The sequence below is a fragment of the Mobula birostris genome, chromosome 12 (assembly GCF_030028105.1).
Source record: "Mobula birostris isolate sMobBir1 chromosome 12, sMobBir1.hap1, whole genome shotgun sequence".
Lineage (NCBI taxonomy): Eukaryota > Metazoa > Chordata > Chondrichthyes > Myliobatiformes > Myliobatidae > Mobula > Mobula birostris.
In genome coordinates, this window is record NC_092381.1 from 112,619,029 (window position 1) to 112,635,496 (window position 16,468).

The window sequence follows — 16,468 nt, forward strand, 5'->3', positions numbered from 1 at the left end:
CACCTCGGCACTGTGGGCAGAGGTGCTGTCTCACCAATCTGGAGTCCCAGGTTCAATTCCAACCTCTGGTTCCATCTGAGTGGAGTTTGCAGGTTCTCCCTGTGACCACACAGGTTTCTCCCCTGGCTTCCAAAAGACGTGCAGGTTGGTAGGACATTTGCCTCCTGTAAATTACCTCCTGTACAGAATGGAATGGCAGAGTAGCACAGTGGTTAGTAAAAACTAGCAACAGTAAAATACCAGCGACTTGGGTTCAATTCCCACTGCTGTCTGTAAGAGTTTGTATTTCTCCCCATGACCGTGTGGGTTTCCTCCGGGTGCTCCAGTTTCCTCCCACAGTCCAAAGACTTACCGATTGGTTGGTTAATTGAGGAGGGAGAAGATGGCAGCGCGACGCAGCGCGCGCGGCCGTTCCGAATGAATATCGATATGTGTAACTAGGGGTGCCATGCACAATCCGGATTTGATGGGGACAGCCGTGAGAAGCGCAGAGGAACGTCTGGAGTAACTTCTGAAATGCCTGCTTCGCTGCCGCTGCTACTGTGTGATCGAGAATCTCTGGAGACAAAGGGCCCAAATCCTCGGCTTTGCCTATTGCCTGTTGCTGGGCCGGGGTCGAAGTGCTCGGCAGAGATGGTGCTCGGTGCTCAGTGTCGGAGAGCTGGTTGGAGGCTCGGAGTTTTCAGACGGACTCGGAGTCGGACAGTGGTCGGATGCTTCCGGGATGCTGCATGGGGAAGTTGGCGGCGCTGGAGGTTCACCGTCTGTGTGAGATGATGGGACTTTCGAGAGACTTTGAGACTTTTACTCTGCCATGGTCTGTTCTTATCAAATTACGGTATTGCTTTGCACTGTTGTAACTATGTTATAATTATGTGGTTTTTGTTAGTTTTTAAGTCGGTTTGTCATGTGCTTTCGTGATATCATTCTGGAAAAACATTTTTATCATTTCTTAATGTATGCATTACTAAATGACAATAAAAGGGGACTGCGTGTTGTCAATCATAATAATTGGTCATTGTAAATTGTCCCATCATTAGGCCAGGATTAATTTGGGGGTTACTGGGCGGTGTGACTGAAAGGGCCAGAGGGCCTGTTCCACACTGTGTCTCAATCAATAATAGAGAAAGAATCGGTGGCTCAAAAGGCCTGGTTATTTTATTGATTGATATGTGGTGCAAAAAGGCCCTTCCAGCCCTTCAAGCCGCGTGGCCCAGCAACCCCCAATTTAACCTGAGCCTAATCGGGACAATTTAGAACGACCAATCAACCTACTAATTTGCATGCCTTTGGACTGTGGGTGGGGATCAGGGCAGCCAGAGGAAACCCACAGGGTCACGGGGAGAACGTACAAACTCCTTACAGGCAGTGATGGGAATTGAACCCGGGTCGCCTGTACTGTAAACCGTTGTGCTGACCACTCCGCTACCGTGCTGCCCCAGTTAGTACAATGCTTGGTGACTCCCTGGACCACCTTCCGCTGGATTTTTCCTACTGCAGGTCTTTTCCCAAGGTGCACTCACACTGCGCGGGTTCTGAGAGCAAGGTTCACTCGACAGCGTGAATCTTTGCCCCCTCATCCCAGCCACCCGGATCCCGTTCGGTTACTCCCTGCTGGCTCAGAGCAGAGTCCGTCAGCTGGGTTACAGCGCACGGCAGGCAAGTGGTGACGATGATCATCTTGAGGGATGCCATACCGAGGAACTGGGGCGCTGCACCTTGTTTCATTTCTCTCCGTGTTCTCCCCCAAATCTCCAGTGACTCCTCCGAAACCCAACATCCTGACTCAGAAACACGGAAGATTATGCAGGAGCAAGAACATGCACGAAACACTGCAGCAACTCAGTAGGTCAGTAGAAGGGGATGAACGAAGGGTCTCAGCCCGAAACGTCAACCATTTATTCCCCTCCATAGATGCTGCCTGGCCTGCTGAGTTCCTCCAGTGGTTTGTATTTTACCCACACTCAGAAACAGGTCGATGCTCTCTTACCGTCACTGGCTTTAAATCCTGTGACTCCATCCCCAGTAGCACTGAGGGAGCACCATCACAACAAGGACTACACGGTGAACTCTGCCCCCAGCCTTCATTCAAGAGAGGCTGGCCTTCCCAGCAATATCCTTCATTAAGGGATTGGGTCTGCAAACCATGCGGATCCCCAGTTTTGATTCTCCCATGGGGTGTTATGTTGAAGTTGTACAAGATGCTGGCAAGGCCTAATATGAGCGAGGCTATCAGAGCTTGCAGAGGGACCTGGATCAGCGGGAAAAATGGGTTGAGAAATGGTAGATGGAATGCAATGCGGACAAGTGTGAGGTGTTGCATCTTGGGAGGGCAAATCAGGGCGGGACTTACAGAGCGAATAGTAGACCACTGAGGAATGTGGTAGAACAGAGTGATGTGGGAATACAAGTCCATAATTCCTTGAAAGTGGTGTCACAGGTAGATAGGGTCGCAAAGAAAACCTTTGGCACATTGGCCTTCCTAAATCAAAGTACTGAGTACAGGAGATGGGATGTTACACTGACGTTGTACAAGACATTGGTGAGGCCTAATTCGGAGTGTTGTGCCCGGTTTTGGTGACCGACCCACGGGACAGGTGTAAACGGGTTGAAAAAGTACAGAGAAAATTTACAAAGATTGTCTGAATAGGTTCGGTCTTTATTCCCTGGAGCGTAGGAGAATGAGGGGAGATTTGTCAGAGATATACAAGGATAAGCAGGCTTTTTTTCCATTGTGGTTGGGTGAAGCTGGAACTAGAGGTCATGGGTTAAGGGTGAAAGGTGAAATATTTAAGGGGATCATGACAAGGAACTTCTTCATTCAGAGGGTGATGTGAGTGTGGGACGAGTTTCCAGCAGAAGTGGCGGATGTGGGATTGATTTCAACATTTAAGAGAAGTTTGGATGGGAGGGATATGGTCCGGGTGCAGGTCGATGGGACCAGGCAGAATAATAGTTCAGCACAGGACTAGATGGGCCAAAAGTCCTGTTTCTATGGCTTTCTGACTCTCACTGTGTATCCACCACTTGAATTTAGTTGTTCTGGGAAGGATAGGAAAGAATTCCCAAAAAGGCAACAGGAAAAGGGAACAGCACTGGGAGAGAGCTGTGAACCCCTCCACAGCTGGGCATGCTCAGAAGTGGGAACCAAATACTTATTTACTTTATACAGAAAGATTCCCTGGACCTGGTCTGTCTCATGAAGCCAAAACCCTTCCCAGAGTCACTAAGCTTGGTGACAAGGAGGCCCACGTTACAAAGCACAACTGAAGGGATTTGTTCTCATATCATTCTCAAGTGGAGCCTGCCCCGTCCTCTCAGTACAAATAACAAAGAGCTTTAAACATCCCCTGAGTGAAAACCGTGTTTATTAGTATTTCTAATGTTTTATTATTTAGAAATACAGCACGGACAGGCCCTTCCAGTCCAATGAGCTGTACCACCTAGCAATTTAACCCTAGTGTGATCACAGGACAATCTACAAACACCAGTTAACGTACTAACCCGTACGTCTTTGGACTGCAGGAGGAAACTGGAGCACCCGGAGGAAACCACCCCCCTCCCACGTGCTCACAGACTGAACTGCTAGGCTACCATGGCACCCCAGTGTTCCAGAAGATTTGTCAAGCTTAGTCACTTCCCTGACACAAACAGCTGACAAGCTGTAATCCGTAGCTCACTGTCAATAATCTTTAAGGTAACTCTTCTTTTGTAGAGAGTCCCAAAAGAAGTTGAAACAAAAATTCACACACACACACACGCACACACACATAGGATGGGATGAGAGGGAGAGAATTCCCAAAACACTTCGACCGGAATAACCAAACTAAAAGTTCCCGTTAACCCTCCTCTCCATCCAAGCAGTTCCGCAGTGTTTATGAAGCAGGGTTATTTACTAATCTGTAGAGACTCTTTCGATCACCCTCTAACATATAGAGTCAAGCAATAGGTCCTGGTCAGTGTTCAGTAACTCTGAAAACCTCTTCCCTTCAAAGTGGAAGTTCATTGAGGTCAGGTGAAAGACTGGACTGAACAAATGTGAGATTTTATCAGACTGTTGGTGTTCTTTGCAAAGTTCCAGCTGGCCGCAAGTCACTTTGGCCAGAGAGATTTTTTCCTTTCTCCGTTTCAACTCCACCCTGGTGACCAGACCTGAAACTCCTTTCGAAAAATTGTTAGCATTTGTTTTGGAGTCAACTGGCTTCACAGCTTCTATAATTTGCAACACAAGAGATTCTGCAGATACTGGAAATCCAGAGCAACGTAATCCAGAAGTCCTGGTGAAAGGGACTTGGCCTGAGACATCAACTGTTCATTCCTTTCCATGGATGCTGCCTGACCTGCTGAGTTCCTCCAGTGTTCTGTGTGTGTAGTTCTATAACTGTTATTGATCCGGGTTCAAGAGGGAATAATAAGAGAGAAACAGGACAGGGCTGTTGGGTTTTGATCGTTTGATCGGCAGCTTTACAAGACTTGGAACTTCCAAGAACTCTGGTCTTTGTAATCCAGGCAGTCAGCAGCACTGAAGTTCAGCTTCCAGGATGTGCCTTGGTCTTTGTAATCCAGGCAGTCGACAGTATTGAACCCCAGCCCTGTGGAGCCGTAACCTTGAGCAGACAGAGGGGCTGGGGACTGGCTGAGGTGACTGCCCATGGTCGGCGTGCCCAGGGGGCTGAGGGTGCCCCCAGGAGCGGAGAGCTGAGGGGGCATCGGGGAGAGGTAGGAGCCGCAGTCGAGGCCGCTGAAGTAGGCAGAGGAGCTGCTGTAGCCTTGGCTGTAGGCCGGAGCCTGGCTGTAGGTAATGGGGTAGGCGGTGGACCGCTGCATGCAGGACGCCGTGGAGGACAGCGGGTCCGGGATGGGCGAGATGGAGGCTGGGCTCCAGATGGACACGGTGGCATTGGAAGTGGAACTGGCTGTCACCCCCGTGCAGGCGGGCGTCGGGCTGTAGTGGCCGCTGGCGTTGGTCTCCGAGCTTGTGTCCCGGGCCGGCGAGTTCTTCTTCTTGGCTGGCCGGGCCTTAGCCTGGCCGCTGCTCTGCTGTTGTTGCTGGCGACATTTGGCTCGGCGGTTCTTGAACCAGACCTTCACGGGGACAGTAAAAACAGAGATTAGAACAAACGTCCTAGCCTTTCTGAGCCCCGTCGGGAGTGAGCCACAACCCGAGTCACTTCCTATGATGCACAGCAGATTCCACTGTCAAAGCATCTCCTCTCACTCATAAACACAAAATGCCAATAAGGTTGAAAGAGTGCAAAGAACATTTACAAGCATGTTGCCAGGACTTAAATACCTGAGTTATCGGGAAAGGTTGAACAGGTTAGGACTTCAATCCCTGGAATGTTGGAGAATGATAAAGGAGCACAAAATTACGAGGGGTATAGATAGGCTTTTTCCTCTGAGGATGGGTGAGACTAGACCTAGCGACCATGGGCTGATAGTGAAAGGTTTAAGGAAACATGAGGGGGGACCTCTTCGCTCAGAGGATGGTGAGAGTTTGGAATGAGCTGGCAGCAGAAGTGGAACTCAGCGGGTCAGACAGTGTCGATGGTCAGAGTAACACACACAAAATGCTGGAGGAACTCAGCAGGTCAGGCAGTGTCGATGGTCAGAGTAACACACACAAAATGCTGGAGGAACTCAGCAGGTCAGGCAGTGTCGATGGTCAGAGTAACACACACAAAATGCTGGAGGAACTCAGCAGGTCAGACAGTGTCGATGGTCAGAGTAACACACACAAAATGCTGGAGGAACTCAATGGGTCAGACAGTGTCGATGGTCAGAGTAACACACACAAAATGCTGGAGGAACTCAGCAGGTCAGACAGTGTCGATGGTCAGAGTAACACACACAAAATGCTGGAGGAACTCAGCAGGTCAGACAGTGTCGATGGTCAGAGTAACACACACAAAATGCTGGAGGAATTCGGCAGGTCAGGCAGCATTGATGGAAAGGAATAAAGAGTCAACATTTTGAGCTAAGACAGTTTAACAGGACATGATGAAGGGTCTCAGCCTGAAACATCAACTGGTTACTCCCCTCTATAGAAGCTCTCACTCAGCAGGATAAGGCAATTATGGAGATTATGGACACGACCCATTTCCATTACAGAAATCAGCTTGACCTCCACTGACTCTGTCTACACTTCCACACTGCCTCTGCAAGCTACCAACATTTGGATCCCTTATCTGGCTGATGAAGGCCTTGGTCCAAAACATTGGCTGTTTATTCATTTCCATATATGCTTCCTGACCTGCTGAGTTCCTCCAGCATTTTGTGTGTGTTACTCTGACCATCGACACTGTCTGACCCGCTGAGTTCCTCCAGCATTTTGTGTGTGTTACTCTGACCATCGACACTGTCTGACCCGCTGAGTTCCTCCAGCATTTTGTGTGTGTTACTCTGACCATCGACACTGTCTGACCCGCTGAGTTCCTCCAGCATTTTGTGTGTGTTACTCTGACCATCGACACTGTCTGACCCGCTGAGTTCCTCCAGCATTTTGTGTGTGTTACTCTGACCATCGACACTGTCTGACCCGCTGAGTTCCTCCAGCATTTTGTGTGTGTTACTCTGACCATCGACACTGTCTGACCCGCTGAGTTCCTCCAGCATTTTGTGTGTGTTACTCTGACCATCGACACTGTCTGACCCGCTGAGTTCCTCCAGCATTTTGTGTGTGTTACTCTGACCATCGACACTGTCTGACCCGCTGAGTTCCTCCAGCATTTTGTGTGTGTTACTCTGACCATCGACACTGTCTGACCCGCTGAGTTCCTCCAGCATTTTGTGTGTGTTACTCTGACCATCGACACTGTCTGACCCGCTGAGTTCCTCCAGCATTTTGTGTGTGTTACTCTGACCATCGACACTGTCTGACCCGCTGAGTTCCTCCAGCATTTTGTGTGTGTTACTCTGACCATCGACACTGTCTGACCCGCTGAGTTCCTCCAGCATTTTGTGTGTGTTACTCTGACCATCGACACTGTCTGACCCGCTGAGTTCCTCCAGCATTTTGTGTGTGTTACTCTGACCATCGACACTGTCTGACCCGCTGAGTTCCTCCAGCATTTTGTGTGTGTTACTCTGACCATCGACACTGTCTGACCCGCTGAGTTCCTCCAGCATTTTGTGTGTGTTACTCTGACCATCGACACTGTCTGACCCGCTGAGTTCCTCCAGCATTTTGTGTGTGTTACTCTGACCATCGACACTGTCTGACCCGCTGAGTTCCTCCAGCATCTTGTGTGTGTTGCTCTGGATTTCCAGCATTTGCAGACTCTCTTGTGTGAGTACAGTAAGGTAGTATTTATGATTGTCCATTCAGAAATCTGATGGTGGTGGGGAAGAAGCTGTTCCTAAAACTTTGAGTGTGTGTCTTCAAGCTCCTGTGCCCCCTCCAAGATGTAGGAATGAGAAGAAGGCACGTCCTGGGTGATGGGGGTCCTTAATGATAGACGCTGCCTTTTTGATGCATCGCCTGTTGAAGATGTCCTAGATGCTCTGGAGGCCAGTACCCATGATGGAGCTGACTGAGTCTACAACCATCTGCGGCTTTGTCTGATCCTGTGCATTGGTGCACCCATACAGGACAGTGATGTAACCAGTAGGAATGCTCCCCATAGTACATTGAAGAAATTTGCTGACATATACAACCTCTTCACAATCTTCTCCCTGTCCTGTTAAACATCTCATTAAGATATTTTTCGTTCCTTAAGGTTGTTATAGTGGGGGGTGGATATTGGGGACAAGATATTGGGGAGAGGCTCTCACAGCCTGCTAAATGCTCCCAATGATGTGTGTCCCAAATCTTCACGTGTGGCTTAGCTACTAAGCCCGGCATAGGAGAAGGGATAAAGAAGGGTTATTGGCTCGTCAGCCATGGTTGGCACCTGATCTAGAAGAAGGAAAACTCTGATATCAAACTTCCGTTGTTTAACGGCTATACTCACTCATGGGGAAGGCATTGGAACAAATCCCTGAGGGAAAAATCTGGAGCTAGAATCCCTAAGGCAGTCCTAGTTGAGTTCAATGCCGGCTGGCAACTCCTGTGATGCCACTGGGTTCATCAGATGCCTGGAGAGAGGGAGCTTCCTCTCCACGTCGTACTGCCCTGGCGTGTTTATCTAGACGGCTAGGACGCAATGTCCATGGTCAACCCAGACCAACAGACGCCTCACACATATTTTAGGAAAGAATTAATGTAAGAGTCGGAGACTTGATAATCACCAAGAACCCTTGGGGCTGGAACTGAAGAGAATTGGACTAACAGTGAGATCACGTTTCCACCTCTACTGTTTCTGTGCTGTGTGACTTAGTTGCATAAGGAGGTGAAGGTGGAGAGACTATAAGACCATAAGACGTAGGAGCAAAATTTGGCCATCGAGTCTGAAAAAGGATCTAGTGCTTTCCCAGCGTGTGATGGATAAACTCTTCTCAGACTTCCAGTCGATTATTACTGATGTCTCGATGACAGACTTTGCCACCTTCATCAGGGATGATGCCTGGGGATGTATAGTCCTGTGGTATTTATACCCCCATAGTCCATTCCTCCTAATTGGTTATTCCTCATCCAGTCAGGTTTCTGCTCTCCCACCTTGTTTGCAATCGAATTCCAGTTCTTACTTAGAGTGAGACCTTCGTCTTTGTTATGATTTTTTTCTTCTAATTTTATTGCAATAGCTTCCTTTACCAAATGGTCCCAAAAACCATTGGCACGACACAGTAGTTTTGTGCCATCAAAGTCAATCCTATGGCCATTGCAATTGCAATGTCCGGCTACCGCCGATTTCTCCGGGTAACCCAAAAGATACAGCTCCTGTGCTCCTTGATGCGGGTTTCCACCGTGTGGCCGATACACGCTGCTCCGCATTCACAGAGAATCCTGTAAATGCCAGCCGTCCTGAGTCCCAAGTCATCTTTGACCCTCATAAGTGGTGATTGGAGCTTCGTTATGGGTTTGTGGATGGTATGAATCTGGTATTTTGCAAGATGCTGGCGATCCTTCCAGAAACCGTGGAAATTAGGGAAGACAGACGGTAGCGATGGGTTCCTCCTCATTGTCAGATGTCCTGGTTTTCTGTTAGCTCTTTTAAGGGCCCGATTGATTTCCTTCACCATCTCGACCAATCAATTGGGCCCTTAAAAGGGCAGATGGAAAAACCATGATACCTAACGACGAGGAAGAACCCGCTGACTTGGCCTCCACAGCTGTCCATGGCAGTGAATTCCACAGATTCACCATCATTCTGGGGAGTGTCTAGCACTCACTGCCTGAAGAGGTTGGAGACGCAGAAATCCTCCCCACTTTTAAACAGTACATGAGTGTGGAGAAGAGGAGCTGTGGCGACAGACCCAGAGACGCAAATCAGGAACGGAAACAAGATCTCCACCTCGCTGACGACCAACACTGGCGCACCGCAGGGATGTGTGCTTAGCCCACTGCTCTACTCTCTCTACGCCCATGACTGTGTGGCCAGGCACAGCTATAAATTTGCTGACTATACAACTATTGTTGGCAGAATTTCAGATGGTGACGAGAGGGTATAGAGGAGCGAGATAGATCAGCAAATTGAGTGTTGTCACAGCAACAACCCTGCATTCAACATCAGTAAGACCAAAGAACTGACTGTGGACTTCTGAAAGGGTAAGATGAGGGAGCACACACCAGTCCTCATAGAGGGATCAGAAATGAAAAGAGTGAGCAGTTTCAGGTCCCTGTGTGTCAGCTTCTCTGAGGATCAATTCTGTGCCCAACGTATTGAAGCAGTTACAAAAAGAAGGCGCGACAGCAGCTACATTTCATTAGGAGTTTGGGATTTGGTATGTCACCAAAGTCACTTGCAAATTTCTACCGATGTACCATGGTGAGCATTCTAACTGGCTGCATCACCATTTGGTATGGGGGCGGTGGGGGTTACGGCACAGGATCGAAACAAGCTGCAGACAGTTGTAGCCTCAGCTCCATCGTGGGCACCAGCCTCCACAGAATCCAAGACAACCTCAAGGAGCGGTGCCTCTAAAAGGCAGCGTCCATCATTAAGGACCCCCATCACCCAGTACATAATTAAATATTGCGTTGTACTGCTGCCGCAAACACAACAAATTTCGTGACATAGGCTGGTGATATTAAACCATATTCTGATTTCATTTCCTCCAGGAGGACCACGACTTTACTGTGAGTTTGGAGGTTTGTGTGCCTCAGTGACCCAGAGAGCTGTGTTGGCTGAAGTCGGGGCCTTGTGTTTTGGCTCCTGGTAGGGTCACCCATGCCAAACAGGTCAAAGGGTAGAGGCCAGACTAAGGGGGGTCCACTGGTCCTCCAGGTTTGGGGGTTCAGCTCAGGGCTAACAACCCTGACTGGTCAAACATAATTGTTACAGAAACAGCAATGAAGAATCCTTCTACATCTGAGTGTGACGGTATTCCTGAGTCTCCACCTGGGACTTGTATGACTGACAGTAGTGAAAACCAAGAGGAAGCTACTGACACGATGAAGGAAGCCCTGAAAACAGCCAGCGGTGTAACAGGCAGTAAGTAAGTTGGTTGAATTATCTAATACATTGAGGGTGAGAGGGGGTAGGTTCAAGGGGATGTGAGGGGGAAGTGTTTTACTCAGTGAGTGGTGGATGTCTGGAATGTGCTGCCTGGTCTGGTGGTAGAGGCAAATACATCAGAGGTTTTTAAGAGACAGTTGGATAGACACATGGATGTGAGGAAGATGGAGGGATATGGACATGGTGTAGGTAGGAGGTCCCCGAGGACCTGGAGGAGGTTGCTGCTGACCGTACCACTTGGCGACAGCTGTGTAGGGACGGGGTTCGTATCCTGGAGATGGAAAGAACAACCAGAAGACAGCAGAAGAGAGCCAGGAGAAATGCAGCCATGGTTGCCCCCACTACCATGTATACATGTCCCACCTGCAATAGAGCTTGTGGGTCCAGGATAGGACTGTATAGTCATCAAAGATCTCACCGTTAAAGGAGTGGACGTCGTCATCGGATTTCAATGGAGAACCGAAGAAGAAGAAGTAGATAGGGAGGGACCAGTGTTTGGGTGTTTTTGATTTGCCTTTTAGCTGGTTCAGTACAACATTGTGGGTCAAATGGGCTGTACTCTACTATATAAGTAAGTGATTCTGATTTGATTAGGCTGGTCTTTTACCACCACATACACAATGGGCTGAATGTACCCCCTGCCCCCGAAGCTTTGTAAATTTTCCACGTTTCTAACAGCCCTATTACTAAATCAGTTTATGAAATGATAATATCTCCACATCATTCATGCTTTGCTGTTAAGTGAATGGCCTGTGGTGGTTTGCAAACAGCAGTTCCACACCTCCTGTTTATTAATGTTCATAATTTAACCTTGTTACTGTAAAGATCTGTCTGGGCAAGCAATCACTAGAGAATATGTGACTGCTGAGATCCTAATACACTGCTGTCTATTAACCTGGCTCATCAGAAAGAGAAGTGACAGGTTAATCTGGCAGAGGTCTGCCTGAGCCACAGTAACTGTGCTGTAATGGGTCGCCTGTCTTGGGAACCTCAGGCTCTGATGTGTTAGTGGTCTTGAACCTGGATCTGAGGGCTGGACTCGGGGGCGGGGGGCACTGTTCAAACAAGCAAGACCTAATGAGACACTAAAGGGATGACGAACGGGAGGGGACACAGAGGACAGGGAGACGTGGAGAGAAACCACCTCACCCCCCCCCCATCTCACAGAATCTGTCAAAGTCACGGAGAGAATGGCAAGGAGAGCCAGAGACAGTGGAGAAGTAATTCTAGAGTTATAGAATCAGAGAGAAATAAGCCCTTCTTGTCTATTCCAAAACCATTTAAGCTGCCCTCTCTGATCGACCTGCACCGGGACCATAGCCCTCCATACACCTACCATCCATGTAGCTATCCAAACATCTCTTAATCATCGAAATCACGCTCACATGCACCACTTTCACTGCAGCTCGTTCCATACTTTCACCTCCCTCTGAGTGAAGAAGTTTCCCCTCATATTCCCCTTAAACTTTTCACCTTTCACCCTTAACCCATGATCTGTAGTTGTAGTCCCACCCAACCTCAGTGGAAGAAGCCTGCTTGTACTTACCCTATCTATACCCATCATAATTTCGCATAGTGCTATCAAATCTCCTCGATCTTCTACATTCCAAGGAATAAAGTCCTAGCCTATTCAATCTTTCCTTATAACTCAAGTCCTCCAGTCCCAGCAACATCTTGATAAATTTTATCTGCACTCTGTCAACCTTATGTAAGGGGGTTTCGTCTTTATGTTACTGCGTAGGCTAATTAAAATGGCTTCTTTGTTATGTTATACTTGGGAATGCTTCTTTGTTATGTTAAACGCTGAGAAAGTCCTTCCCGCTAGCAGTTTGTTGAATCACGTTACTGATAAGAAGATGTTATGAACCAATTGGGATAGTTGTTATGTTTTTGGTGTATTTGTAAGATATTGTATGCGCGGGGTTTTGGGGCAGAAGGCGGGAGAGAGAGACAGAGAATGGACCAGGTGCTGTGAGTCCCCTAACGGGGTTGGACCCCAAGTGGAGCGTTCGGCGAGGAGGGGAGATGGAGATGGACTCGTGTGGAGCGTCTGGTCGACCACCGTTGTTGGTCCCAGGCAGCCGGTTGAGGTGGTCCGAGGGGTCGCAGGGCGAAGAGGAAGGTTCCTGAGCTCCAACTGTTTGTGCACGAAGAGATGGGCCTTTGATAAGTGTGGTGCCTTTTACTTTCCTTTTATATTTTATTCTCTATTAATTATATAGCTCCAGTAATATCTATAAACTGTAAATCATTTAGTCATATCTGGTGTATTGTCTGTTATTTGGGCGGGGTGGGGTACATCACACAGCATCCACACAAACTATTACCCAGTTTGGCGGGGCCGAGGGCTGTTTCCCTAGATGACAGCGAGCCGAGCAACTCTGAGGGTGGCCGGGGGGGCTACACCTATTTACATCTTTCCTATAGGTAGGTGACCAAAACTGCACACAGTGCTCCAAATTAAGCCTCACCAATGTGTTGTATTCAATCTAACCTATTTAATCTTGTGAAAAAGGTTTGGAATTCTGGAAAGTATAATTACAAGACCCTTTGACATTATGCAATCAGATGACAGGCCAATGAGTGGTACAGTGATACAGCAGGTCAGACCACCACCTCCCTGCACCAGGCTCATGGACCTAGCATCTACCCTTGAGTGAAGTTTCTACACTCTGAGGGTTTGCTCTGGGGGCTCCAGTTTTCTCCCAGAGCCCAAACCCCTGTGGGTTGATAGACTAGTTAGCCACTGTAAGTTAACTTTAATGTTCAGGAGTGGTAGAGAATATGCAAAGATAATGGAAATGTGTTTAAAATAAAATGGAATTAATGTACATCGGTGCCATTCTCTACGTTGCATGACACTGTAACGAAACAGTAGAAAGTCTGTAGGTGCTGAAAAACCAGAGCAATACACACAAAATTCTGGAGAAACTCAGAGGTTTATGAAGGGTTTTGGCCCGAAACATTGACTATTTATTCCTCTCCAAAGATGCTGCCTGACCTGTTCCGCCAGCATTTTGTGCGTCTGACACCCTGACTGCCGTTTCCAACTTCAACAGTTTCCATTTAACATCAGCGAGTGTCAGAATCAGAATCAGGTTTATTATCACCGGCGTGTGACGTGAAATTTGTTAACCTGGTGTCTATGGTATAGAACCTGCAATTCTTATTCTTCATAGAAAATTTAATATCAGAGAGTGTATACCGTGTACAACCTGAAATTCTTACTCTTCAGTTTAGAGTCAGCAGCGCAATTTTTGCAGTTTGCAAATGACGTCGAGATTGGGGGCTACAGGATAGCATCAAACAGCAGATGTTATTGATAAAATTGGGGAAATCTTTATTGGATAGAGATCAATGTGTCTCTGTTTTTTTTTCCCCTTTTCAAGGTGAACGGGCTGTATCAGTGGCCTTGACCCGCAGCTGCATTCAAACTGTGGTTCTTTGTGGCGATGGGACTTGCTCCCAGGGCTCACTGACCGGCCGTTTCTCAGTATCAGTTCATTCTATGCTGGTGCCGTTGACTGAAGCGTCACAGGAGAAAGCGGAATATTGGGAACAGCAGATCAGTGTCAGGGGCTTTCTACTTGGTGAACCACTCTTTGTGTCTCTCCCTCTCTCATTGGTGGGGGAGAGTTCGTTGCCGATTCTCGAGTTGGAGAACTCAAAAGGTGATGCGGCAGATTTTAACACCATAAATCAGAGAGTTGCTTGTTTTTGTAGGTCTCCCCTCTCACTGTGTGACACCTCTCTGCCCCTCTATTAGGGCACAAGAGGGCCTGTAGCATGTCAAACTGTTGGGTGAACGATGGTTTTTGTTGGACTGCAGAGCACGGTCTCTCTTTGGAGAGCTTTGCTATTGCTTACTTGGTGGGTGTTGGGCGCTGATGCTTCCTGCTGAAATGAGTAGGGTGGGGGAGAGGGGAAGGTTGATGCTTTGCTAAGGCTTGTGGAGAAGGGGGCTTTGGGATTCTAACATTTTTGCTGTCACTCATTCTTTGGGGTACTCTTCTGGCTTTTTCATGGATGCCTGTGAAGAGCAAGAATTTCAGATTGTATATTGTATGCATTCTCCAATATTAAATGGAACTATTGAATGACTGAATTTGTGAAGGGGCTTGTCACGTCCAGTCTGGGGCAGCTCACTCACCTCTGATCCTCACAGGACACTCAGCTCTTACCCGTGGGGTTGAGAGGGATAATAAATCAGCCATGATGGAGTGGCACAGCAGACTCAATGGGCCAAATGGCCTAATTCTGCTCCCATGTCTTATGATCTTATGAGCAACTCAGGATCTGAAAGGCAGGGGTGAAGTGCTAAACTATAAAACTAGGGACGGAGGAAACAGAAAGTACAACTCTAACTTGGAGTATTGGGAGCTATTTTGGGCCAGGTTCTCAGGAAAGAGATGCTGGCCCTGACGAGGGTCCAAGGGATGTTCACAAGGTAGCCATTTTGGTTGGCATGGATGTGTTGGGCCCCAAGATCTCATTGAAATCTTTTGGTTACCAAAGACCTTGATAGTGTGGACATGGAGTGGATGTTTCCACCAGTGGGGGAGCCTAGGACCAGAGGGCACAACCTCAGAATAAAGGGACTGAGATGAGAAACCTAGTCAGCTTCAGTGTAGTGAATCTGCAGAATTCATTGCTACAGAGGACTGTAGAAGCCAAGTGACTGGATGTATTCAAGGCAGATTTTGACAGACTCTTGTTTGGTAAACGGGGGAAAGGTAACATGGAAATTAAGGAGAATGGGGTGGAAAATATTCAGCCATGATTGAATGGTCCAGTAGAATTGGTGGACCCGACAGCCTAACTCTGCTTCTATATCCTGTGCTCTGAGGACTAGTAGGAGCTGAATGTCCTTCTGCTGTGATGTATATCCTACGGCCCTGCACTACGACAACCAGTGTCGAACATACATTCAGTGGCCACTCTATTAAACATCTCCTGTACCAAAAAATAGGGGCCACCAAATGTATTTTCATGGTCTTCTGTTGCTGTAGCCCATCATCTTCAAGGTTCAGTATGTTGTGCATTCGAAGATGCTGTTCTGCACACCACCGTGTACATTAATATTTTGATTGTCTTTGGCTATACACATGATCAATGCCTCTCATCATCTTATACACCTCTATCAGGTCACCTCTCATCCCTTGTGGCTCCAAGGAGAAAAGGCCAAGTTCATTCAATCTATTCTCATAAGGCATGTTCTCCAATCCAGGCAATCTCCTCTCAATCTCCCTATAGTATTCACATTCTTCCTCTAGTGAGGTCAGAACTGAACTTGGTACTCCAAGTGGGGTCTAACTAAGTTCTTATATAGAAACATAGAAACCCTACAACACAATACAGGCCCTTTGGCCCACAAAGCTGTGCCGAACATGTCCCAATCTTAGAAATTACCTAGGGTTATCCATAGCCCTCTATTTTTCTAAGCTCCATGTACCCATTCAGGAGTCTCTTAAAAGACCCTATCATATCTGCCTCCACCAATCCAGGCAACATCCTTGTAAATTTCCTCTGCACCCTTTCTATGGTTTCCACATCCTTCCTGTAGTGAGGCGACCAGAACTGAGCACAGTACTCCATGTGGGGTCTGACCAGGGTCCTATGTAGATGCAACATTACCTCTCTGCTCTTAAACTCAATCCCACGATTGATGAAGGCCAATGCACCATATGCCTCCTTAACCACAGAGTCAACCTGCACAGCAGCTTTGAGTGTCCTATGGACTTGGACCCCAAGATCCCTCTGATCCTCCACACTGTCAAGAGTCTTACCATTAATGCTATATTCTGCCATCATATTTGACCTACGAAAATGAACGACCTCACACATATCTGGGTTGAACTCCATCTGCCACTTCTCAACCCAATTTTGCATCCCATCAATGTCCCTCTGTAACC

The 16,468-nt window shown here is 47.8% G+C and overlaps 1 protein-coding gene across 2 annotated transcripts in view; it reads right to left on the bottom strand.

The window, feature by feature from the left end:
- Positions 1 to 4,464: 4,464 nt before the first annotated feature.
- Positions 4,465 to 16,468, bottom strand: part of LOC140206411 (homeobox protein otx5-like) — a 37,460-nt gene continuing 25,456 nt past the window's right edge. For both annotated transcript variants that reach the window (XM_072274780.1, XM_072274779.1), the window contains one exon: positions 4,465 to 5,085. In XM_072274780.1, coding sequence (XP_072130881.1) covers positions 4,465 to 5,085 — 621 coding nt within the window. The remainder of the gene's footprint in view (positions 5,086 to 16,468) is intronic.